The sequence below is a fragment of the Tachypleus tridentatus genome, chromosome 7, assembly GCF_004210375.1.
Source record: "Tachypleus tridentatus isolate NWPU-2018 chromosome 7, ASM421037v1, whole genome shotgun sequence".
Classification (NCBI taxonomy): Eukaryota; Metazoa; Arthropoda; class Merostomata; order Xiphosura; family Limulidae; genus Tachypleus; species Tachypleus tridentatus.
In genome coordinates, this window is record NC_134831.1 from 142,823,865 (window position 1) to 142,851,609 (window position 27,745).

The 27,745-nt window shown below is 31.7% G+C and overlaps 2 protein-coding genes across 9 annotated transcripts in view; both read right to left on the reverse strand.

Annotated features, from left to right (window-relative positions):
- LOC143256779 (cytoplasmic dynein 1 light intermediate chain 2-like) overlaps positions 1-8,551 on the reverse strand; it is a 29,302-nt gene extending 20,751 nt beyond the window's left edge. Inside the window, exons 1-2 of one of the 7 annotated variants that reach the window (XR_013031479.1) lie at positions 7,992-8,270; positions 985-1,148 (exon numbers count right to left, since the gene is read on the reverse strand). Coding sequence is in view for 1 of the 7 variants with exons in the window: in XM_076514440.1 (XP_076370555.1) it covers positions 985-1,148; positions 7,992-7,998 (171 nt within the window). In the remaining 6 variants the exon portion in view is untranslated. The other 6 variants (XR_013031484.1, XR_013031482.1, XR_013031481.1 and 3 more) reach the window with 6 other exon arrangements.
- A 6,669-nt stretch (positions 8,552-15,220) lies between these two features.
- LOC143256780 (protein bunched, class 1/class 3/D/E isoforms-like) overlaps positions 15,221-27,745 on the reverse strand; it is a 37,392-nt gene continuing 24,867 nt past the window's right edge. Inside the window, exons 2-4 of one of the 2 annotated variants that reach the window (XR_013031485.1) lie at positions 22,114-22,168; positions 17,057-20,986; positions 15,221-15,516 (exon numbers count right to left, since the gene is read on the reverse strand). Coding sequence is in view for 1 of the 2 variants with exons in the window: in XM_076514441.1 (XP_076370556.1) it covers positions 20,711-20,986; positions 22,114-22,168 (331 nt within the window). In the remaining variant the exon portion in view is untranslated. Of the gene's footprint in view, positions 20,987-22,113; positions 22,169-27,745 lie in introns of both variants that reach the window. The other variant, XM_076514441.1, reaches the window with a different exon arrangement.

The window sequence follows — 27,745 nt, forward strand, 5'->3', positions numbered from 1 at the left end:
CAGATATGATGATGCACTTTCTGTATTAAACTTTCATAATTACTTATGGGATAACCTCATACATGAGCCTCTTCAGTATGTGGAGGATGTGGTATATTAGCCCCTGCATATAAATGATCTGCAAAACAAAACTCAGAATCAGGTGCTGCAGTTAATAAGGCAAGGGTGTGGTCAAACAATATGGGTGCCAAAGACAAAACATAACATAAATAAATATTAACTTTAAAAATTATGACTGAAATCTTGGTGCTCGAAAATGTCACAAGGTGCCTTCACAACAAAGGAAGAGAGGGAGGCTGGCCAAAACCACATCACCCTAATTTAAGTCTTCAGGTAATGGCAAAATTGCTTGTAGATCAGAAGATTTCTTTGTCTATATGAAAGAAGCCATCCTCCAACAAGCTACTCCAGACACTTCCTTAGCTTACAATGGTGCACTTTCAGCCAATGTCAAGGGCTATTGAATGTAGGTACTTTTGATAGCCATCACAATCATACTAAGTTGTGAATTCATAAATAAAGTAATTGAGAGAGAAACATAATTCACAATTAAATAAAGAAATCCAGTCAATAGTGGATTATAAACAATACTTTGAAATGAAAAAAAACAAACAGTAAGAGAATAATTTTAAAACACACTAAAGGAAGAAGAAAAGGTTCAAAATCAAGCACTAGGTATTAACACTGTTGTGCCAAATCAAGAAGGAAAGATTGGGTTCAACTGCATAGAGGGAGTCAGCTATGATAGAAAGTTTTGTTGCATTCCTATTAGTGAAGGACTGCTGCATGCTAATTTGCATTCTTAACTGCAGCTGAACCAAGTAGTATACACACAGAATTATGTGGGAGTTAAGACTATTGAAGGTAAATAATCATATCAGAAGTATCAATTGACTTTTTAATAATTTATATTCATATTATATTTGAAACAAAGTAAAATACATCATAAATTTAAATAAACACAAAACATATTGTTAACCATACCTTAGTCACTACTACAATCAAATCAAGCCCAATATTGGTTAATGTGATTTCATCAAGTGATAATGATATAGTTTCCTCTTTTGATCCTAATATTTTTTTCACAGATTTTGTTGCATTTTCTATCTCATCTCTTGGTTCAATATACTCCTGGAATCGTTTCAAAGCTAAAATGAAACATACAATTTTGCTATGAATAATTTTTCTTTTTAAGTTTTGAAAACAAACTGTTTGTTCTTGATACCAATACAGAGTCACTGAAAGTGTTCTGTTTTTAGAATAAATAAAACCAAAGCTAAGAGTAACAAATATTTCTATTTTTTGCTTTTGAAGTTCATATGTTGTTCTGTGTTGTAGTCTACAGAACCCATAATTCTTTTCATGTTTTATGGCATGGGCATGTGTTAATAAAACATGGCTGTGACATGTTTATTTTAAAATGTGATGTCATTTTAGTGTCTGACTGACTGACAAACAACACATTACCGTATAGTGATTCAAGAAATTAAAAACAGGTGACTCCTCCAAGCAGCCTTTAGCCCCCTCTTGGTGAAATCATGGTATACAACAAATTTAAAGTAAGCTTCCAACTTAATAAGCTGCTATAAGGTGATCAGACATATTATGGGAGTAACAGATCTCAGCTGAGTTAGGCTTCAAATGATTACCTACCAGACAAAATAGAGACAACAATAAAATAAAAACTGTCTTCATGAGTATCTTAAGAGAGAATTTGCACAGCTTCTCATAACTGGTGGACCTTTATAATTAAAAACTAAAAAAATCACAACAGGAGAGTTGATCATCCTACATTAACTCTTTTACAAGGCTCAGTATAATATACACGAGTTTATCTACACATTTTCACACATTAAGTATTTGCAATATAACATTTTATATAGAAAGTGTATCTTCACAAAATTTGATAGACTTTTAGTAAAGATTACAAGTATTTTGTATTAAAAAAATCAGATTTTTTTTAATGAAATATTTTTACTAAAGATTTGTTTGTGAAAATAGTCTGTTTTGTTACTAGTCTGAGTGTAAAGTGATTTCATGTTGTGCATAAAACAACTATTCTTCATCCTAAAAATATCAAATATTATTTGTGTAATCTATAAAACCTCCTAAATACATTTCAAATATTTATGTTCAGTAAGATTTTATATTTTGTTATCTTCTATACTCCAACTACATGGGATCTGTCAAATGACCAACCTCATATCCATCATAAAAAAATTAGGAAATATATAAAAATTATGCTTTTTTCATGCTTGAATGACTACATATTATAACATAAAAATACAAATGTTTAGTTTAAGTAGCTTAAGTTCAATAATGTCATATATTCAAATATATATTATATTGACCTTCCAGTTATACCTAGCTAACAATACATAACTCAAATTGACATTGTGCACATGCATTCATGTTAAATATCCAGTAATATAAAACTGACTTTTAGTCTTCCTTGTGTTTTAGTTGACTAGTATTACTGTCATATAATCACTTTTCAATTATAAATTATATACGTTTATACAGATTATTACTATTTAGAAATAAATTATTCAACTTATTTTTTGTAAAATATAAACAATAAATCAAGAAGTAAAGCAATCAATTATCTCTTCTTGCTGTGACCTTTGTATTCAGTTGCTGCTGGACATAGGTTACTAACACTTTCAAAATTTCACACATGGAGGATATCAAATAAACTTTTACTTAGGTTTTATATATACAGTTCAATAACCAAAAAAATCATAAATAGCTGCATTGATACCATATAATTCCACTATGTTGCTGCTAGAAACAGGTTAATAAGACTCAAAATTTTGCACATGGAGGATACAAAATTTTTTTTTTAGGTTATGTTATAAAGTTGAATAACCAAAAAAATCTTAAATAGCAATAATGATGCCATAAAATTCCATAATAACTTAAGCTTAGTGACTAATCTGTATTTAGGTCTAAAAAAGTAAGAAACTTCAAGCAGACAAAAACACAACTTACCCTCTTGAAATCTTGGATCAAAAGAACATGGTAGCCTTTTCACAGATTAAAATGGTTGAGAAAACCACTCTGGGGGCATTCTAAGCTGTTGATTGGTTAGTCACATGTCATATATTAAAGTAAGTGTATATAAAAGGCCATTTTCAAAAATTGAAAGAGATGAATGAGGCCACTGTGTTTGATTCAGTACATAAGCCATATGGCAGAAAAATAAAAAGATACATTGTTCTTATTTTATATTCTAGCTTGACAATACTAGTAATTTGAGTTCTTAACTGTGTACAAAACTACAGACTTACATTTTGACATCACAAACATCTAATTTTAAACAGTGCTGCATTCAACATACCACATTACTCACTGAAATTTATAATTAGATGCATTCTTTTAATATTTACTTTTAAACTAAGACATTAACTCATATATATAGCATTAAAGTTTGAATTATAATCTACAATTTGATTTCAAACTTATTTACATAAATTCATAATATAGTAGTTCAATAAAATTTTGAATGCAAATCAACAAATGTGATGACATGGCCTTTGACCCATGTCCCATTATAAAAGGGATAATGCAAAGTCCTGAAGCGAGTTTTAAATTGACATTAACATTATTCATGATAGAGAAAAAAATGTAAAATGTCAGCAAAATTTACTTCAAGGTATATTATTATAATATAAAGCCAAAGTTACAGATATTTCTTTTTACTTAACACTGTTTTCCTTCCCTGAAAAAGTTTTCTCATTTACACATGATTAATATTTCATAACAATGTATTTTGGAAAGTAGTGAGTACGTGACTAAAACAAATTAATAAGAATCAATCTTTCAAACTTATATATATATTTGAAGTACCTGTAAACAAATGTAGTCAGATCCATTAATAGCATGTTCACAGCAAATATTCTAAAAGTATTTCACTCTACTTTTATCTTACAAGCAAAATCATGCTCTAGAATATCTTGAAAAACCATAAAAACTAAGATAAAACTTGAATTCTTTTATACTATGGCTTATTCATGATTCTTTTTCCTACTATTCTGACAAGGGGAAATACTACATTCATAACTTGTCCACTTGAGCTAAAATGTCTCTATAACAAAAAAACTTTAATATAAATACCATAGACTTAAAAGTGTTTTGCAAAATATTAAAACCAGTAAAGTCATTGCAAACAAGCCATCTTTTAATTCAAATCTGGCAGAGTAATTAGAAAAATTAAATGCTAAAGGTTACCTAAAATTAATACAAGTTTGCAAGAAGGCAGCATGTTTAGTGAACTGGCTTGAACTTGATTCAAAATTGTTGACCTGAAAATTGTAAAGAACTCTTTATCCACCAACAGTATTTATTTGGAACACTTATCCAGCAGTTTTTCACAGTTATTAGATAAATAAATAAAATCTGAAATATATACTAGTTTACAAAGCATTATCTAAGAATTGTGTAATACTAAACACAGTAGGCAGAAAAAACTTGTATATATTGGAAAAATCCACTTATGTGAATACAATATATACATCACCCTTTCATATAGTAAAAAAGAAAAACTTTAGGAACAGATCTAAGGCTATTTAGGTGAATGCTTTAAGCACATTTTACACTCCTGTCAACTAAATTATGGTTTGTTTATAAATGTGTTTATATTAAACACATTTAGCTACACATTTTGCAAAGAGGAAACTTTCTTCAAAGTAATACTCAGGAAACTCTTAATACTAATAAACTATGCTTAAACCAATTTTTCTTCTTTTGATAATTAGTTCTGTTAATCAGAAAAGCTTCCAGTAAATGAGTACATTTTACAACAATGCCTACAATCACACACCAATTTCTTTTCAAGATAACAGACGACTGGCCTGTTATTAAAACAACTACAATGATACAGTTACATTTTACTTCTAAATTTACATAATAACTGTACAAAAAATTATTTGAAATGTTACATATTTTTTAATCACCTCTAATTTTTATCTTTGGATATTAACTGCAGAAATGAAAATTTATATTAAATTTTGAAAATTGAAATTAATGTAATATAGCAAACACAATAAAATAACATATTCCCAAAACCTGTTTGGATATTTTGGTAGTTTTTAGACATTGTTTATTTTAGAATCCACTAAATCTACAATGGCCAACCTGTAAAATTTAAATGCAAAAAAGAATACACTGAGGCTGAAAAACTGTCATTAAACACAAAGCTACACAATGGGCTATCTGCACTGTCCCACCATGGGTATCAAAACCCAGTTTTTTTAGTGACATAACACTTGAGACTTATGCTTGGACACAGAGAAGTATTCTCACTGACATTTTACTTTTGACTACACTACTACAATTATCCAGCAGTAAAGGATTTGACAGGATATGTCCTATACTATGTGGTAATTGTAAAAATAAATAGAAATTACCAAAAATCATAATGTCTACACAGATATTAAAAACATTCAAAGAACTACTCTGCAACCAATGGAAAAGCTACATACAAGTCCTGAAATTCCAGTTGTCCATCTCTCCAATAAATCATCCAACAGTAAATATATAAACTTTGTTACTTTGGAAACTGGTTATTACTGTCAACTTTCAACTACAGTACACTTCTAAAAACAAAGAATTATGATTTCAACAATTGTTTTCACAATATACAATAACTAACAGCAGACAAATCATACTTTATTCCACAGGCTTAACTAAACCTAACTTTATAAGGTGCATTCTGAAAATATGCTCTATCTGCATTCAATAGATAAGTTATGTGAACACATCTTCAAAGGAATATGTGTTTTTTTACAATCACAGTTACAATTCAAATAATACCACATTAATTTTAAATTTTCAATAAACATGAAACAATTTAACTAAAAATATAAATTTGCTAAAAAAAGCATAATGTCTTAGTACACACACACACACACATATATAGGTCAATTAGAATTCTGAACATTGGTCAGAAATAAGTTTGCAGTTACCTAGCCAACCCATTAACTTGACTCTCCAAACCACCATCAATAAACACCAATTCAAGCTATTATAGCCTTTCCCACCATCAAAGAAGCCATTTGCTCTTTTTACAAATTCAACAGAAAAGTAAATAAAGACAATCTTGGTTAAACAGGAAAACTGTTATCTAAGCCTATCTTTCCTATGATAAAAAATCAAAACTGAACACAAGTTTTTTTTTAATTTAAACAATAAATCTATATAAATTTCAATACAATACTAAACCCTGCTAGCTCTTCAGACCAAAAGGTTTAATCATTGACATGTATCAATGATTGTAGTTAAATCCTTCTTTTCAGAAATTTTCCACATTTCTCTTCCTTAGTTGAATCATATCTCTAAGTGTTGATACATTATAATAATGCCTGTTCATAAAGATTATCCAGAACCTTTTCAGTTAAAAGAAGCATTTTCAACAACACATTATGAATGATGTTCTAAACAATTTTAATGAAGTTTTTACTGTTGAGAGAAAAGAAGATTCTCAAACTAGTTTATTTTACAACTGAGTGGATTTGAATTAAATTCTATCTTTGTTAAAAAAACACTTTTGGAATAGCTTTTGGCATTCTTGAAACTTTAGAAATCTTATAAAATAGATATCAAGGGTTTCATTCTTTAAAAACCTAAACTGGGAAAAATCATATTATTGATATTGAAAAATTAACTAATGCAATTTTTATTTCTTTCAACAACAGGGCCTGAGAAAGAACTGTAATAAAAAAATACTGGAAATCATTGCCATACATCATTTAAAAAATTGACATTAATGAGTCTCAGCAGGGTTTTAGAAAAGTTTTCTTGCCTTACCATTTTATTACAGATTTTTTGAGAGCTTTTGTATTTGTTTGAATGATACAATAAAGTTAATATTATGCACTTTGACTTTTGGAAACCACTTGAAAATGTGCTTCACAAGAAATTAGTTACACAGATGGACATGTAATAGGGAAGAGTTAAGAATCAGATAGAAGACTGAATCAGTGATTTTAAAACAGATGTAAGAAATGGAATAATTTTCAAATGTATTGATGTAATTAGTATGATCCCTTGGTTGTCCATTATAGAACTTTTGTTATTCACTGTATCAAAAACCTTGGTTGCTTCTTAAACAAAAATTTTTATAAATTTTCAAAGAATATCAAAATGCCTGAACGACTAAACGACTTGGTCTTTCTGAAAAAGTTTTTTTTTTATTCAAAGAGATCTTGACAAAAATGTTTTGTGTGTGTCTTTATAATACATGGATTAAAGAGGTAATTTTTCCATAATTACACTTGTATATTAGTACTGAAAAATGTAAATTTATATAGTCCAGAAAAGAAAATTAGGAAAGGACACACCTCAGTAGAAGGAATACTGATATTGGTGCACAGAAAAATTAACTAAAGGACAAGTTATTAAGATATTACATAATTAAAAATTACAGAGCTTTGGTCATTCTTCCTTGGGAAGTTCGTCTTGGTGATAAAATAAACAGTTAAAATCTAAGTTTGATTATTAGAAGTGAGAGGTTTTGTATTTTTTTTAAAGGCTGATGAAAACTTGTTGACACAGTTTAATTTTCAGTTAGAAGTTAAAAGCTTGTGAAAAGGTTAACTGTGCTGTTAGTTCGAATTATTTTAAAATTCTGCTGAACAGATACACGTAGATGATAGACAATATTTACGTTATATTAGTTTTTTATCTTTCTGTCACCTTGCTTGTTCCTATATTAGTTTATATGGTAAAATTAAGTTTGAAAAAACAACTTCACTACAAGTTCTTGCTACAAACGCCGAAATGCACATTTGTTCCTTAGATTGCCAAATCATGTTGCTTGCACCCTAAATACTATCACAAATACCTCATCCAATTTATTGTGCCACTTAGTTTAAAATTTCTATCTCCTTGCACTTAATTTCTTCAAATTATCACGTCTTCCCGATACCTTCAACAAATTTTGAAAACACTTCAAACAAAATGACGCATCTTTTTATTAAAATGTACGATACCTGACATTCATAATTGGAAAACTTGAGTTGGCTATAATGTATAATTCAACATACGTATATAAATTAAAGTAAGTAAACAGCACACATGGGTATGCACCAAACATTATACTTAAACTAAGACTTTTAACCTAGAACAATGTACAGTTTTAATAATTATTATTATTCGTAAGAAGTGTTTGATATTACTTTTTTACTTTTATTATCAACTATTAACCACAATCACCAAGTTAATTGTTAACAATAAAAACACAAAAGTTTCAAATAATGTTTGGAATTATTTGGTTATCAAGAACTTTGTTCTTCTCACCAAATAGTCAAACCTTCTCTTTCGTCTTTCAATTTATTTGGTTGGTTTTATTCCATTATTTTCTCGCCGGTACGCGTCTTATTTGCAAAATGATCCGAAAGAACTTCTCAACGTCACCGCAAAGAATTACCAAAAGAAGGCCTCATAAAAATCAAAGTCGGCTGAAAACGATTTTTTTTTAATTTCACGCAAAGCTACATCAGGGCTATCTGCGCTAACTGTCCCTAATTTAGCAGTGTAAGACTAGAGGGAAGGCAGCTAGTTATCACCACCCACCGCCAACTCTTGGGCTACTCTTTTACCAACGAATCGTGGTATTGAGCGTTACATTATAACGGTCCCACGGATGAAAGGGCGAGCATGTATGGTGGAACGGGGATTCGAGCCCTTGACTTTTAGATTACGAGTCGAACGCCTTAACCTACCTGGTCATGCCGGGCACCGGCCGAAAACTAACACGCAGTAATATTTCCACTTGTAACCGTTTTATTGTTTACAATAAATTTTGAATAGTTACGAATTAATACTTACTAGAATTGTTTTTTAAATGTTGCGACATTAATTTATTTATCTACTGGTTTATAAATGATTTGCAAACATAGTGAACTTTGATCATTGAGATATTGAGACTTTAAGTCTTCAGAGAGTATTTGAACTCACCCAGTAGAATAACCCATTGTTGGACCCTCGTCAACTTGTACATCGACACTTAATTGCTATTTCGTCGCCCAGAAAAAAGGAGAAGAAAGAAAAAGATAAAAGTCTTGACATATTCCATTTTACATCGCTAATGTTCCATATTATTCAAATGGACTATTATTACTAGTTTTCAACAGATTCAGCCGTGAAGGCATTATAATGTTATGGTCAATCCCACAATTAGTTGGTGAAATAATTGTGCAAAAGTTGGCAGTGGGTGATAATTATTAGCTGCTTTCCCTCTATGGCTCTCTTAAGGTAGCCAAATGACTCATCATCTAATTAGTGACACGCATGAATGGATTAACGAGATTCCCACTTTTAACATATTAATATAGTAATAATGGTGTATGAATGTATTTTTTCAGTTTGTTCGTTTGGTTTTTTAATTTCGCGCAAAGCTACTCGAGGGTTATCTGCGCTAACCGTCTCTAATTTAGTAGTGTAACACTAAAGAGAAGGCAGCTAGTCATCAACAGTTAAGAGTTTCAGAACCAGGATATTTTCGTTGGGAGGGGGGAGGCTGAGGTAAACTGTGGAGGGCCTTCTCTTTTGTCTTTGTTTTGGAATTTCGCACAAAGCTACTCGAGGGCTATCTGTGCTAGCCGTCCCTAATTTAGTAGTGTAAGACTAGAGGGAAGGCAACTAGTCATCACCGCCCATCGCCAACTCTTGCGACTATTTTTTTCCAACAAATAGTGGGATTGACCGTCACATTATAACGCCCCCACGGCTGGGAGGGCGAGCATGTTTGGCGCGACGCGGATGCGAACTCGCGACCCTCAGATTACAAATCGCACGCCTTAACGCGCTTGGCCATGCCGGGCCTTCTCAAAATATCATCAATATGAAGTATAGATGGTATATTATAATAATGTAATTATCAAGATACATTTCAGAAAGGTGTACTATTTTGAACTGCGTTTTCAAGGCAGTTTTCATTGGAAACTCATACTCTGATTAATAATTCATTATTACAAATTAGAAATAATCTGTTTATGAAAATATGTGTATGTGTAAAAGAGGAAGTGTTTTCCATATTTTATGAATATATGTAGGTAACAATATTGTGGGGCTGAGGGAGGTTTGGCTCATTTTCGGCTCAAGCTCCCCCCCCCAGCTCCCCTTTGGCGCCGCCACTGGCTGTATATGACGTTCAGCCTGTTCACTCATTTGATAAAATATAAAATTTGTGAAGTGAAAGTTGCTTCAGGTTAGAAACTGTGAATTAAAAACTAATGAATTGTATATTATTTGACAAGTTATATTTAAGCTTGGTTGACCAGTTACGAGCCACATTTCAAATAAAATATTAAATTAATCCTCCCGCAGGTTAAAGAGACAGTGTGTCTGCAGGTGATAGAGTAAGGTGGAAACACTACACATTGGATAATGATTTGGAAACCTGCAGCAGTGTCATCACAGGGTGCCAATAAAAATTTTAAAAATCAAAATTATCAAACGACTTAAAACAAAGTGGCAAGAGCTCACAAACATTAGTACTTATCAAAATGAAATCCCCTACAAACAATCAACAATTATTAAGAAATTTTTCGATATCTCTGGAACTTGTCCTGAGAGCATTTAAATTGCCAGGATGACAGCAAGTAAGGTGAAAGGATTTACACGTTTATTTAAAATTAGTTAATAAGATTTTCTAATTTAGCTCTAACTTTATACATAAATAAGCCAGTCTTTGGATGAACTTTATTCTGTGCATAATAACTATTTAAGCATACATATTGAGAATGTAAAGCTAAAATTAAAAATATTGAAACAATATAATGGTCAAAATATACAGAGGTTGAAAACATTGTAATTAAATGATTTTAGAGCATATCCATACCATTACAATCCATATTCCCATACCTAGCCATGATCTATCTGACGGCTATGCATCTTGACAATAGCCTTGTAACAGTTTCTATTACAAAAGGCTCTGTCGTAGATTTTCATACCCAAAACACACCACTACTATATGTTGGTTTTCTATAATTCATCAAAGTTCAAAGACTGTGATTTTTCACTGCCAATTTCAACAGTCCAGTTGCACAGAAATTTACAGGCACTGTATTCAACAGCCTGATCAATGTGACTTCGTATGGAATAACATGAAGACCCATTTTCTAGTTATTTGAGGTATGTTATGGCTGCATGTGAAGTATGACTGGAAGCATTATCTGCTGGTCTGGTCTCCACTTAGACATCTTTCGTGATTATAATGTATACTATGTCCAGTAGTTATCTTCGTGGTCATAGATTCTCAACTTTTAAAAGAAGCCTCATCCTACTTGTCACAGTTGGGATACAACTTATTGCAGGTCTCTTTCGGAATGTTTTCAGAGCCTAAAGTTCATTCATGTTCCTTTGTTTCTTTACACCATTAAGTACAAGAGATAATATGTTTTGGAAATCCTAAATATCTGATCTGACCACATCTTTATGATCTGAATCTAAAAACATTCGGCATAGAAAAGGGATGATAAATACCCTTGTAAAAATGATCGATATTTGGCGACATCGCATTACCTATGTAAACCATAGAAATGTCTAAATGGCATTATGATACATTTTGTTTAACTACAACTTTGCACTAATTTTGGTTATCAAGTGACTTGATGGTTTCAGTATTCAAAATCGTTGTGATATGACACGCTCAAACTTGTGTATTCAGTTCATAACGTATTTTATTGAATTTAATTTATCTGGGATTTTGATGTATGTAAGTCATTTTATGTCATGCTTTATTTATTGTTATACCTGTTGTATTCAGTTTCACCTAGTTTTAAATACTGTTTACCCAGTTGTATGTCACTTTTATTTTTATATTAGATACAGATTTCAGTTGAAGTTTACATTGTAATATGTTCATCGTAGTTCGTATTTTTATTTTGTCTAGATTTCTACTTTTACGATCCTCAGGTTTATTTATTATGCATTACACTTTACCATACATTTTTAAATAGTACCTAAATCACTAATTTGTCTGTCTTGTTATTGATGAGCATTGGTATTGGGTAAAAGGCCTTGTCAGTACCGGATATGGGAAATATAGGATGGTTGACATATCTTTACATTCTTTTTTTGATATTTTGATTTTTTACTCAAAAATTCATAGGAATGTTCTATGTAATTTTAGTATGTATTATTTTCAGTTTTGTATTTATGTAATCTTAACTTTGTTCTGTTTCATTTCAAATCTTAAAATACTTTTTTGTGTTTAATTCAGATATTAATTTAGTCTTAGTTCAGTATGATTGATTATGCTGAAATTTTATGGTTTTAACTTGATTGCGATTGTGGTATGTTAACGTGTAAATGGCTGGGATCCTGACGATGTCTAGGAAAATGATATATTTAAGAATAACTGTATGTTATTTAAACTTGAACTTTATTTTAAATGTTATCCAGCTCTGTCGAACGAGTATAAAAATTGGGGCACAGTCATACTTGACATACGCACTATACATATTAAGTCACCGCTAGGGGTAACTACTGAATATCAAAGATATCTTTTTGTCTGTCTGTGAACGCTTATCCTCCTGCACAAGTAACTGATTAAGATCTCTTTCTTTTATTGTGTTTTTATAGACTGCAAAATGCCACGAAGTTATCCAAACAATCAGGGTTTGAATACTGCGTAGTAATACTGTTTTATTTCCTTTATAGACTCACGTCCACGAATATATTGTCTACAGTATTTATTGCTATTTACTACTTCTCTTAATTCGTATCTTGGAACGGCTGGTATGGGTATTAACACTTTTATCGATAAGGAGAGAACAACGTTTCGATCATCAAGAATTACTTCACCACGACGGTTATACGAGAAGTGTAAATCTTTTGTGTTTCTTTGTGTACTGTGTTATCCTTTTTAAACTCCATTATACTTGAACTTACCTACATTACGCCATTGTTAACTGTACGTGCTCGTGCAATCCTAACAAAACTAAGAAACTTAACATCCACCTGCAACGCCCCTTACAATCCCGTACCCGTTTATACTCTCGTCCCGAAAACATGTGTCTGTCAACGGTCACATACAAACTTTTTCTTAACCGTGAGATGACCTAGGAAGGTCGAAACGTTGTTCTCTCTTTATCAATAGCAAAGGCACTCCTACTTGTATGATCTCACTAGATCAAGAGAAAGCCTTTGATAAAATAGACTATAAATTTTTGTTCTATGTCTTACAGAAATATAACTTTCCGCAGACATTTATTAACTGGATCGAACTGATATACAAAAAGGTGACTGCTAAAATTAATATAAACTGACACTTGACATATAAGTTAGAAATTGAGACAGGAGTAAGACAAGGATGTCCCCTTTCCCCCACTTTATGTGTACTAATAATCGAAACTTTTCTCAGTAGCATTAACGTAGAACCGGAAATAACATGAGTACATATCCCAGGCAATTACGGTATTCAGCAAAAGTGCCTTGCACACGCTGATGACGTAACCCTGACTTTAACCACAGAAAGTTCAATAGTAAAAAGCCTGCAGTCATTAGAAACCTATTGTAGTACGAGTGGAGCAAGAATAAATAAAGAAAAGTCCAAAGATTTCTGGCTAAGTAAATGGAGAATCAGAAATGACTTCCCATCTAATATCAGCTGGACAAAAAAGCTCCATCAAAATTTTAGGAATATGGCTGGGTCCATACGACCCAATAGCCCACAACTGGAAACTCAGTTACAGAAATAGAGGAAAAAACAGAAAACTGAAAAGAGAACTATTTGTCCTATCAAGCTAAAGCACAAGCCATAAAACAAGTCGTATATCCAAGTGTCATATATCTAGGCAGAACACTTCCGCCCCCAGAGACGGAAATCAAGAAAATAAATAGAATAATATACAGTTTTATACGGAACTCCAATACAGAACGCCTGTCACGAGAATTAGTCAATCTCCCGACCAACGAAGAAGGCCTAGGTCTACCCAAGTTGGACAACTACCTGACAGCAGTTACTATCCAGAACACGTGTAAAATTATGGGGTCTGAACACAACTGTGCTCTTTTCTATAACTACACACTTGGTTTCAACGCCAAATTTTACGTAAATAAGACCAAACCTCAAGCACTACGAGCAGAAACTCCACCAGCCTACCTGAAAAAGATGATAACGGAAACGGAAACAAAAAAGGTGACAAAGAAAAACCCAGCAACTGAACTATATAAAATAAATGTCAACAGAAAATATTTATGAAAATCTAACAGACAAAATCCAAGCCAAAATTGTAAATCAAGATGAACATATTGGGAAGGAAGAGGTCGAAAACTAACTTGATCCTCCTAGGTCAATTGATTCCGTATTGTATGTGAAATACGCGATTGAGAATTATTTCAAATGAAAAGAAAAATGACTTTTTTACCATGGAACTAACTGTTTAAGAGTGTATACAACCAAATTAAAAAAAGTACTAAAATAACAATAAATGCTATAGATAGTGTATTCGTGGACATGAGTCTGAAAAAGGAAATAAAACAGTGTTACTACGAAGTGTTCAAACTCTGATTTTTTGGATAACTTCGTGGCATTTTGCAGTTTATAAAGAACAATAAAAGAAAGAGATCTGAATTGAACCCGACCCTCACAACAACCAAACACTGCCAAAGACAACATGCTTTCCACATTGTAGTTGACATTTTATTACTTTATGTTTCGCGTATTATAGGGAACAATCCAATAAATCTATGCATATTTTATAAATTTTCAAGACAATAAGGACAGGCAAGTGCAGTCTCCTTGAAATAACCTCCAAAACTTTTAAAGTAAGATGTGTAAAGTACATTACAAGAGCTTTAAAAAGAAAGTCCATTATAGATTGAGAATTCACTTTTACTTGTAGATTCTCATTAGACCTGTTAGGCTTTCCCAAAGGGTAGAGATAGTTACACAATTTAGAACTCAAAAAATTAGTCAAATTGTACATAAATATGTATATAATTTTTATTTCCAAGATAAGTAAGTAGGGTTTTTAATGAAAGACCTTTATTTTTAAAGATTTAAGTATAAAATGACCCTGTAATAAGGAGATCATAGTGGAATTTGAGAATTGCTAGTCACGACACTAAAATGTTCCTCCTATCCACTCTGGTATGTTAAAATCAAACTGATTTCCCTTAGAGTGATTCAACAAGGCGTTTATTACCACGCAGTACTGTATTTCTCTGAATACCTGAATTTGTGAGAAATAAATAGAGACCAAACACAATGTAAAGTACAAAACCACAATCTTTAATATGAAGGAAGACACAAGTACAGCAAGTACTATTTTCTACTGTTACTAGTAAAGGATTGAATCTATTCCCTTTCAAAAACTAACTATTTCTTAATCATCTATCTAACTGTTTAATTTCAACGTTCCTTACTCACAAGTCAGATTCCCAGATTGACAGGCACTACCCATTTCACTGGCAATTCTCTTTCAAACATAGGGGAATACTGTAATCTCCAGATATTATCTGACCTGCAACTGAAGGATACTGTTGTCTACATTCTTGCAATTTCTCCTATGGGTAGAACAGGTGTGATATCAATAAAATGACAAGGTATGAATGTAGCTAGAACAACATCAACTTAAACACTTCCTTGGCCATGTGTTCAAAACTTCACATAATTAGAAATAACTAAATTTAGAATAATACTGTATTAATACAAAAAGGCAGTAAACATATGATATGTTTCTATACCATAATTGTACATAGCTATGAAAAGGTTTATTAAGGAATATTTTTCAAAAATGATGCTGCAAGTTGGATTTAATTTTGAATCAGATTTAAGCAGTCATAAATTCACTTTAATCCTCTCTCTCTTTGTGCTGAGGTTACACATCACAGTGCTTATTCAAGAAAGTTTGTACTTACTAGGTCAAGCTTTTGTATTACCTCTATTTGGTATGGTTCACACCTAAGTGAAGGGGTGGTTTGGAGGTGTTTTCAAGTTCATATTAACTAAATTTAACATTAACTTGAGTATGTGCTAGGGCAATAATAATTTATGCAGGTAATCCATAATAGGGGCCATCATACTAGACCTTTGGTTTGGCTTGAAAGTACAACAATCACATAGTTTGTTCAATGAGTGAAGTACTGCAGAAGTTATTCCAGAGCTATAGAAGCACTCCAGTTTCACAAAAAAACTTTAGAAAATTTTGTACGTGCAAAACATATTTTTACTTTTATTTTATACTAAAATCTAAGGTTTTCCATCAACTGTTCACTTTCATCCTATTTTTCTACAAGTAGATCTTCTTGAACCTAATTGTATTATAAAATTGATGTTTCACCTTAGAAATCACAAGCAGTAGAGATTTTTAAACAGGTCAGAACTTTGGAAGTTAAACCAGAAACATCAAACTTATACACAATGTTTTACTTACAATCCATATTATTCAGTGTTTGATGGACAGGAAGTGAATGAGAGAACAAAGAATTAATTTGTTAGTACTTAAAAACTGTTATTAAGAAACCAATAACAAACACTTGAATGGGGTCCTTACTATATTTCTTAATTAGAAAGATACGTTAGTACACATTGGTGTATTCAATTGTAGTGTCAGTATTAAAAAATAATAATAATTTTTCATCAATGTGGTGTTGCACACAAATTCCATTTCTTCACCAGTTCTTGGTTATTGATGAGGGAGTTGTGTTTTATAGTCAGTGAAATCCAGAAAATGAGTTTAAATAAAATATTATCCTAATCTCATTACTTTTTTCATCTTAAAATAACAAACACAGTACTACAAAAAAAAATTATTGTATTTTCCAACCACAGAATATAATTTCTTACAAACAGTTTTCAATCAACAAAAAATGAACACCAGAAAGCCTCATCAAGAAAACACACTAATATTGCATGCAAGAACAACATAACTTCAAGACAAGAATCCTATTAAGTCAAATAACCATAGACAAATCAATGCAAAGTCATGAAATTTATTTCACCAGAAGTTATATATATCTATTTACAACAGATTCTAGGTAATACAATAGTAGCACAGCAGTGGCAGTTTCTCAATCTTTTTGTTTAAAATAAATTTTAACCTACCATGAAAGCTGAACAGTCACAGTATTTTTTTTTTTTTCACAATTGCCACAAACTAGAATGCACCTTCTTCATCAATGTTTACAATCTACAAAAAATATTTGTACGTTATATTCAGCATCACAAGCAGGCAGTAATGCAATGGGGGAAATGTGTCACATAAAACCTAAAATATACCCATATTATTAAAATTCAGAATGTATGTTGAAAACACTAATCTATGACAAGAAAGAGTGATTTTTACCTAATTTTTATTCTTCCACCTATGGTCTAATTTCCTAGTATTTTTTCACTGTTGTTTCAAAAAGAAATAGTACATAATGATATATTTTTTACCATGCACCTCATACCTTAAAATTTAACTATAGGTAAAATGTCAACTTAAACCAACTAAAACATAAAGCCACAAACTTTTAGAAAGAAGATTGTTATACCTTCTAACTTCCAAACCAACTGGTGTGGGTAGGTTATGCTTTATCATTTAACTTACAATTTATAAGTTAAATCTACAGTCCTTCCTTGTCATTTTAGATATTTAGTATAGGAATAACGGGAAAAAAAAACTAATTTTTATTTCCTGAAAACAATAAAGTGCATTTTACTAGCCAATGATAAAGACACAACTTCCAGACTAAATGGACAATTATCTAATAAAGTAAAGGATATTTGCTGAGAAATAAATCTCTAAAAAAAAAAAATTGTTTTCCTCACTGCAGGAAGAGATACAATTCTAAAATTGTTTTTAATATTTGAACAGTAAATATTATGTACATCTAATTCTTTATATTACTACTTAAAAGTATTAAAGTAAATACATAAAAAGAAAATTTTACAAATAAATAATACCAGAATTTTTTCTTTAAAATAAAAAGAAATAAAACTGATAAAAAGGACAACAAAACCTTATATACCTGTGTCCTACAGAACACAAACATGGATTAAATACAAATATTCACTTTTAATCTACATAAATAATAAGGAATATGAGCACTAACTCTTTATTTTAAATTAAGAAACATTTTTACATTATGTTTATAGCAAATGTATAATTTTCCTTCAGAGAAATATAAAAGTATAGTGTCTTAATAAACAGGTCAATAATCACTGTAACAGAATAGCTTCCAATATAAGATATCTGTGGAATACTTCATGTTTTTTGTACGTAAATATGAAATGTTTACTTATCCCACATGATTTGTTAGATAATTGATTCACCATAAATAACATGGTAACCCCTCTGACTTACTTTTCAGTGAGGCTTGCTAGATTAACACTTTCTCCAATTTAACTAAGACATTTCCTACTTTTATCCTAAGTAACTTAGCATATTACAAATGCATGATCACTGTCATTATAAAAAATACAAGAGAGCTAATTTTTGAAAAATCAATGTAACTTGCTAGTGTTGTTCAAACTTCCACTTGCCCCCAAGTTCATAACATAAATTTAAACACATCATTTAACTTGTGTGCTTCATCTCTTTGCTACTCAAAAGTATGCCTGTTGCCTAGCTACCAAACAGTTAAAGCTTATAAGTATTTTCAGACATTACTTTATAAGTAACCATATAAATTACCTCAAAGTGCTAAAGATATAACAGAAAGAATAACATTTTAAAAGTCAAAATTACAACTTCTAAAAATACACCTGTTTCTGAAAAAAATAAAAGCACTTCTTTTACAAAATTGAAGAGATAGTCACCCAAAAGCATTACAAATACAGAGTAACCTATGTTGATTTAATGGGTTAATTACAAAAGGATTAAATATTATCTTTTAAACTGTCAGCTACAGAAAAGACTGAATATTAGCAAAGTGACAGGAATAACTGTTAATCCGTTTTATGAGAATATATACGTATAGAAGAGAAGGGTCAGGATTTAAAAAACAACAACATATATCAAAAGAAAGAAAGAAATTACCAAGTAAAAGATACACATAAAAATTTAAATAAATAAAATTAAAAAAGTGTAAAGCTATGTATCAAAACTTTTTTGAATATTTAGAATCAAACAGTAGATAAATCTGGAGAATAAAAAGTTTAAGCAGCAAAATATAAAACTATTTGGCAGCTGCAGGTTTGATGATACTTAACAACTTTAGAGATTCAAAACTGGGCAAAGGGCTACAGTTTGAAGAAAAACAGTACCACCACATTCTGGTAACCTGCCACCAGCTTCAATATCCAATCAGCAAACTGTCACAATTTCTTAACCGCTGTTCACTTTCAGGTCAACATTTTGTTCCAATACACCATACAATGTTTGATAATTTCTCTGTTTTACTAAAATTGTTTTACACTAGTAGACAATCATATAATGGTAAAATCATAAGAGATTTTTAGTAGAGCAAGTACATGTTAATTTATAGATGATAAATTACATTTATTCTTGTGAGTGACAGATATCCTTAAAATGAATAAATTTCTGATTCTTATAGAGAATTTGAACATGTGACTCATAATGTGGACAGAATTGAAACTTCCTTTTAGCATATTATTAGTTTCTTACAAATATAATACTGTTGGTTTCTTTAGCACCTCGAAATACAGCTTGTTCCAAATTCCACTAATATTAACATCAATAAAATAACTGTAAAATTCAAACAAGTTATTTACTTTACATTATATGGAATAACCAGTTACAATACTTTTAGCATATATTCCTAAGAACATTCACAGGATTAAATCTATATACCATAGGAACAAAAGTATCAATAAGAACACATAACCTTGAAAAACAACTTTGTTTATGACATGCACCAACCTTTGAAACTTTCTTGTTGATTATAAATATTTAATTAGCTTCTCTTTAAATTCTAAGCCTATTACAGATGTTGAATAACTGAACTGCTTAGATACATTTTGAGTAATAGAGACTGAGGGTCAAATGTAATAACAAAAGGATCTGACAAAAAATTAAAAAAAAGCATATGAAAGTCTAAAGTTGAGAGATCAGCTTGCCAACAGGAGGAAGAAACGTTAAAAATAGCAGTATTTTTAATCTTTTTTATTTCCATAAAATGTTCAACTTTACAAAAGTTTTCTATTAGGTTGGATTTTATCTGCACTTTTTGTGAAGATATATTAAACATTTGCAGAAAATTTTAGTAAAATCATGGTTCCTTCCTCTATTTTATTTTTAAAACATCATTTATGACTTCAAAATACCTGTTTCTCTAAATTATCAAATTTCATAACATTTTAATGAGAAAAACCTTGTTCAATTGAAACTTGCTTTAGTTCAGGTATGTGAAGTTATGAAATTATAAGATTAATTGGACTTTATAAAACAATTCTGAAAAGAGTAAAAATAATATATGACTGATTGGGAGATGTGAAACAAAAGATTTTTCCTGCAATTTCTTGCTTCCCAAAACTTGAAATATATATCTTGGGATGTGATAGCAAAAGCAGCAAGTTTTCATAACATATTTAAATAGCCAGCTACAAGTAATCCCAAATACTGGGATTCTGTAGCACAAGTTTTTTTTTTTTTCTTTTCCATCTGACTGTATCTGTTTACCATATACTGTCTCCTTAAGGAGCTGTTTCCTAACAAATAAGTGTCTCAACAGCATATCCTGTACACTTGCATTAAATACTTTTCATTAATATTTACAACCAAGAACTGTCTGTCTGTTCATGTTTAAGTACAGGTTATGTGGAAGAACTCTGGTGTTGTGGGTGAACTGCTAGAGAAGTTTGTTGGTGAGGTGCAACTCCTACACTGGATGTTAAAGCATGGTGAGACTGAGAGGTAACATTAGATCCAGATTCGGATAGTTTACTTAGAGTTTCTTGAGAAGCATTAGCTTTTAAAATTCCATTTTCATATTCAAGTTGGGAAATCTTTTCCAGAAGTTCTCCAATCTTCTCTTTCAGTACATTTACTTCCTCTCTCACAGCAAACATCAAGTGACTCTTTACAAGGTCCTAAAATTTTAAGTACAATCAGTTGTTGCTAATACAGAAATAATAAAATTCTTAGTACAGAAAAAAAGAAAGAAACATGATAATCTCCTATTTCAAAAAGTGGCCTATATTACAGTTTTAAAAACTTTTGCTCCATTTTAAAACAAAAAGGTTTGCCTTCAGTAGTTTGGGTTTGGTTTGTTTTGTTTTGAATTTTGCACAAAGCTACATGAGGGATATCCACACTAGTTGTCTCTAATTTAGCAGTGTAAGACTAGAGGGAAGGCAGCTAGTCATCACCACCCTCTGCCAACTCTTTTACTAACAAATAGTGGGATTGACCATCACATTATAACACCCCCATGACAGGTGAGCATGTTTGGTGTAATGGGTATTTGAACCCACGACCCTCTGATTACAAGTCGAGTGCCTTAACCACCTGGCCATGCCAGGCCCAGTAGTTTGGGAACCAATTAAATTTTTTGCAGAAGACATAAAAATATGCTTTGTTATCTTAAAAATCAAATTCAATATTTAATACTTTAAAACTCTTACAGACACTAGTGAGAAAAAACTGACTTCTATTGCTGGTATAAAGATTTTTAACTGTTTGGAATCAAGCAAAAAGCTACACAATGAGCTATCCGTGTTTTGCCCACCAGGGGTACTGAAACCTGGTTTTGAGCTTGTGTGTCTGCAGACATACGTTGTTCCACTAGAGGGCAATGGTAAAGATGACAGTGCAAAGCAGGAATCTAATTTTTAAATACCTGAAACATTTTTCATTATTAATATGATAATTACCTAAAACTTTGTTCAAACATTACATTTTCACAAAGATGTAAAAATTGTAACATTTAATATTGAATGGGGGGAAGTAAATATTCAACAACAACAGTTACTAGTTACTTTCACTGCTTTAATTTTGCATTATTAGCAAAATTCTTTATGCTAATGCATCTAAAACTGAGATTACTAACTTGTGCAGTTTTCCAATTATTTGTGTGAATCTCATTAATATTTTGTACTTAAAATAAACCAGTATGTATCTTAAAAAATAGTAAATTAGTTACTATTGTGTCTTAAATGGATTTTATAACTGTTGAAATTTATACCTTAGATTTGAAAAGATGTAGATATGGACTTACCATGGCTTGTTCGATCTTACTGTCTATGGCTACAGTGTTAGATCCTGTTGATGAGCTAGAAAGAGACAAATTTGAAAAAGTTATTATTTTATTACTATCCACCAAACATGTAAAAAAACAACATCAAAAAGTTTAAATACTGTTAAAATAGATTCACAAAGACGTTTGTCTTCAGAAAGAAAAAATAATTCTCAAATGAAAGAATAAAAAACCGTCAATGTCTTATCTAAGTAAATCATGACATGCTTTAATATGCAATATGTTAAAAAGTTGTATTTACATACACATTACAAACAAAGTTATATAAGACTACAAACATAATATCCAGTGTAAGAAAATGTTAAAGGCAGCTTCTGGTGGTAAAGATTTGAATACATCCATGCATATATGTATGTGTGTGTGTGCATATGTACATATAATTGAAGTAACTTGATGAATTATTTTATTACAAGTAACAACTTTTGTGACATTACAAGGAAACTAAACTTTTCCACAAATACAAAATGCAACAGGCTTTAATGTTATAAATTAAGATACTATCAACAGAGTTGGATTTCATACCAGAACCTTTTGTTCCGATTATATATTTCATTGGAAGGATTTAACATTTATTTTTACAAAAATGTGATCTTATATTTACCTTCAACAAACCCAAGTTTGGTCTTAAAAACAAAATTTAAGTCATATTTAAGAGTGCTGATGGGAAATAACATAATGACGACATACGAGAAAAGCTAACCATTTAACAGAAAACTAAAAACTGATTTTTTAAAATATAAGTTTCTGTTTTTGGCACATTGCAAATAAATCCAATAAAGCTTGGTGTAGAAACTACAAAAATTGTTTTCCAAGAAGGTTACCCTTTCATAGCAGGTATCTATCTCACTTCTTTCCAGTAATAACCAAATGATATAACATTCACTTGTTGCTATATGATCAGTGTCTCACCTCCAACGTTGGATGTTTAAGCTATATGTATATATACACATACACTTTGTTTTTGTTTGTTTTGTTTTTGTTTATGAATTTCGCACAAAGTTACTGGAGGGCTATCTGTGCTAGCCGTCCCTAATTTTGCAGTGCAAGACCAGAGGGAAGGCAAGCTAGTCATCACCACCCACCGCCAACTCTTGGGCTAATCTTTTACCAACAAATAGTGGGATTGACCGTTACATTATAACGACCCCACGGCTAAAAGGGCGAGCATGTTTGGTACGACCGGGATTCGAACCCGCGACCCCCTGATTACGAGTCGAACGCCTTAACCCACCTGGCCATGCCGGGCAATATGCACCTCAATCTTGGCTTTAAACGGATACGGCACAAGCACAAAATATTATAGACAAAAACGGAATTTTTTGATGAATTGCCATCACCGTATAACTAATAAAAGTTGAGAATATTAAAGTTTCAACAACCCCATTTTAATTGCTACTATGCACATATGAGAAGCTACATTCCCATTAAGTACAGATACAAATAATTTTCTCTAATATTTCGAAAAGATTTCCCGTCACAACTCCACTGGAAATCATTTGTTAAAACAGCGCATTGCAACACCTTTAGCGTTGCAGTTGCTTTAATGAAAAAATAACATCAGTGTGAGATTTATGTCAATTAAGATGCAGAGCGCAAAATCATGACTGTGGATGTCCGTAACAAAAACTAAATAGTATCTAGCATGTTTTAAACTTTTAGCAAACAAATTATGTTCAGAGAAAAATGATAAGAAACTTGCTTATTAAGTAGTAGTAATAATGATAATACATAAGTACAAGTCTGAAAAACTGTTATCTTCACGCGTAATTACACTGAAAACATCCAAAAACGGAATCCAAACCGTTCTTGAACACCGCGAAGTGTTAATTGTAAACGTAAGTACATTATAAACGAAGAAAAATCCACCAAAGCATGTACAATTTTTTTTTCATTCAAGTCTTTGATACTAACATAGATGCATATGTAAACCATGTTAGATATAACTGTTTCATATTCATAAAAAAAACAAGCTTAAACATACACTAAATTTTGTGTATCTCGGAGTGATAGTTTTCTTTACGCTTACTCTAGACTCTAGTGTATCGAAGCAACAACCTTTCCAGCTCCACTAGATTTCTCAAAAAACTGGTATTACTAATAACGTAGAATTAAAGAACACACGTCAATGTATAGGTATATTTCTTGGAAAACCTATAATGCCTAAAAGAGCATATTGTTTTTGGTCATAAAGGAAAATGTATGCTGTTTAATATATGCAAGAAGTGTAAAAAGATAAGTCAACAGATAAAATAAGTTGCTTAATGCCGCTAATACTTCTGTACGGTGTGTTTTTCTTATAGCAAAGCCACATCGTGCTATCTGCAGAGCCCACCGAGGGGAATCAAACCCCTGATTTTAGCGTTGTAAATTCGTAAACTTACCGCTGTACTAGCGGGAGGCCTTCTGTACGGCACAGATAGAAAACAGGAAATTCTATGCTATAAATTTTAAGCGTACTAAATTATTGTGAAAGAGATAACATTAATGTGAGAAATAACTATTTTAATTATTAATTATTAATAACTATTTTGTGGCCCACTACACATTATTCTAAATTATCTTTCAAAATACTGTTAATAATTATTTTATGAAAATATACAAATTATGTCCGTTATGGTGAAAAACAAAATATAGAACTGTTATGCCCAAATCTTATCTAGGGAATATATATATATATATATGCATTTATCATATGACGAACAAAGCCATTGCTATTTTTTTTTGTAATATCAAATCTGGGTATCGAATTGAATGTAAGGTTCGTTTACACCAAAAATGCGAACTAGTAACATTATTCTTCATGACATATTATGTTGTAGCCAACTTTTATTATGTACTATCAATACGAGCTGTATTTGAAATTTTAGTCGGAGTTACACACTGATTTCCCCTTTTTTTCGGAATCGCAATATATCCAAAATGACTAAAAATTCATTTTAAAATTATATTTATTGGAGTTATATGGTAACTGCATATAAATTTTATTTTTTACAAACTTTTAATTTTATCATATGGATGCACCTACCCGGCAACCGTCGGTCCGATGGGGCATTTAACCTTGTCTCTCACTCTGCTAGAGTGGTATCATAGTTATAACATATTAACAGGTTATAAGATCATACCAATATATATGTATATAACCATATATATATATATTTGGGGTGCGTATCTCATCATAGTAGTCAATATGCTAAGTATCTATACATTAACGCCGCGATACATTACATATCTAAATACAAAGGTTTTACCAACGGTCTGTTACAAAGTTTGATCGTCTTGTTTGTAATTTATTACCTATTTTACTAATATTGTCTTGTTTAAGTACTTCACACTTTATGTTTTTTCAACTAAACTTGATCAACTAAATGACGGCTCACAAGAGAAGTTAATATCTGTCAATCTGTTTTATGCTACTTTGCATGTAATGTTTTTGATAAAAGAAATCAAGACAACATGTAATACTCAATACTCATATTCGTCTTTTAAATCATTAATTTTTAGCAAAAACACTTTTCTATAAATTACGATTTTTCTTCCGAACAAAAGACTAAAACGTTCACTGAAAGCTTGTGTTTTGTTTTTGAATTTCGTACAAAGTTGCTCGAGGGCTACCTGTGCTTGCCGTCCCTAATTTAGTAGTGTAAGACTATAGGGAAGACAGCTAGTCATCGCTACCCACCATCAACTGTTGGACTACTCTTTTATCAACGAATAGTGGGATTGACCATCACATTATAACGCCCCACAGCTGAAAGGGCGAGCATATTTGGCACTATGGGGATGCGAACTCGCGACCCTCAGATTACGAGTCGCACGCCTTAACACACTTGGCCAAGCCGGGCCTTACTGAAAGCTTGCCAGATTTCGTGAAGATACATAAATCCTATAGTGTGGGATGATGTTATAATACAATCGTATCACGGCTTGTCGATATGATACTTCTTGAATCGACGCATCGCCAGACTTTTGATGTGCGTGTGTGTATCCACTCACACACTTTTTTTGGAGGAGGGGGTCTTTTACTGCGATCCAAGCCAAAAACTTTGTGTTCATGGCCAAAATTAAACTGAATTTTAAAGAATCTGTAAATACAACTAATTAATCAGTTCTTTATAACTTATATTACAGAATTTGAACAAAAATTTATTACATCAACATGAATTAGAGAGATTTCTAATGGAAGTGTTCATAAAAAAAAAAAAAGCTTAAAACTTGTGCTTGGGGCAAAATTAATAAGACTTGCACGTCGATTAAAATAACGCTGTATTTCTTGAAAGTCTATTACGAAGTACAGACCTGTCTCCATTCCACAAAACACCAATAGCCGAGCTTCTCTAATAAGTGCAAGATGGATTAGGCCTACTCTTGTGACTACAATTATAAACTATACTTTATTGTAAAGTTTATAAAACGAAACGCGATTATCTTACATCAATAGAAATTTACTATAAATACCCATTAACAAAATACCACAAACCTTGAATACGAGGTTCAAATATAAAAATGTTATATTTAAGGACCGTCTAGCACAAAATAATTTAACTCCTTTCTGTTCCTCTGCAATCACGCCGCGTATGACATCACGCTAGTAGCAAATATGGCGCCTGTTCTATTGCGACTTAGTCTGCGTGAATTGGCGCCAGCGTCTCAGATATAGGAAGTGGAGTGTAAGAAGTGCTTAAAAAAAGACGCTACAAGCTCTGGCAGATAATGCTTCCTACCCAATGAACGATCGGTAGCCAAAAGGGGAAAAAGATTAGACGCCAAAATACGAGAGTAACAAAAACTTTTAATTTCGAATACAAACAGTATTGGCAAACTTCCTACAAAAATCAAATCAATCCTTTCAGAAATTTGTTGGTGAAGTATGGAAAGACAGAATTTATTTCGTAGGCCTTGCATGGCCAAGCGCGTAAGGCGTGCGACTCGTAATCCGAGGGTCGCGGGTTCGCGCTCGCGTCGCGCCAAACATGCTCGCCCTCCCAGCCGTGGGGGCGTTATAATGTGACGGTCAATCCCACTATTCGTTGGTAAAAGAGTAGCCCAAGAGTTGGCGGTGGATGGTGATAACTAGCTGCCTTCCCTTACACTGCTAAATTAGGGACGGCTAGCACAGATAGCCCTGGAGTAGCTTTGTGCAAAATTCCAAAAACAAACAAAACATTTATTTCCTTTGATAAAAGCATGATGGTAAGTCTGATGACATATGCGTTAGAAAATGAGTTTCGATAACCATGATGGGCACAGAAACAGGCTATTATGTAGCATTGAGCTTAACTATAAACAAACAAATCTTTCATGAAAAATAGCTTGAGAGAGAAAACAAAAATGTTTTTTCAAATGATTTTTAAATTAAAGAGTAACAACAAAAAGATACGTAAATGCGAATTAATCTTCATAAAACGATATATTAAAAAGTTTCTAATTGATTATCACCAGACATAGAAACAAATATTTCATTTTAAGCCAATTTTATAGTTAGTTCTAAATAACTGTAGTCAAATGCCAAAGAACGGGCCCGACATGGCCAAGCGTGTTAAGGCGTGCGACTCGTAATCTGAGGGTCGCGGGTTTGCATCCCCGTTGCGTCAAA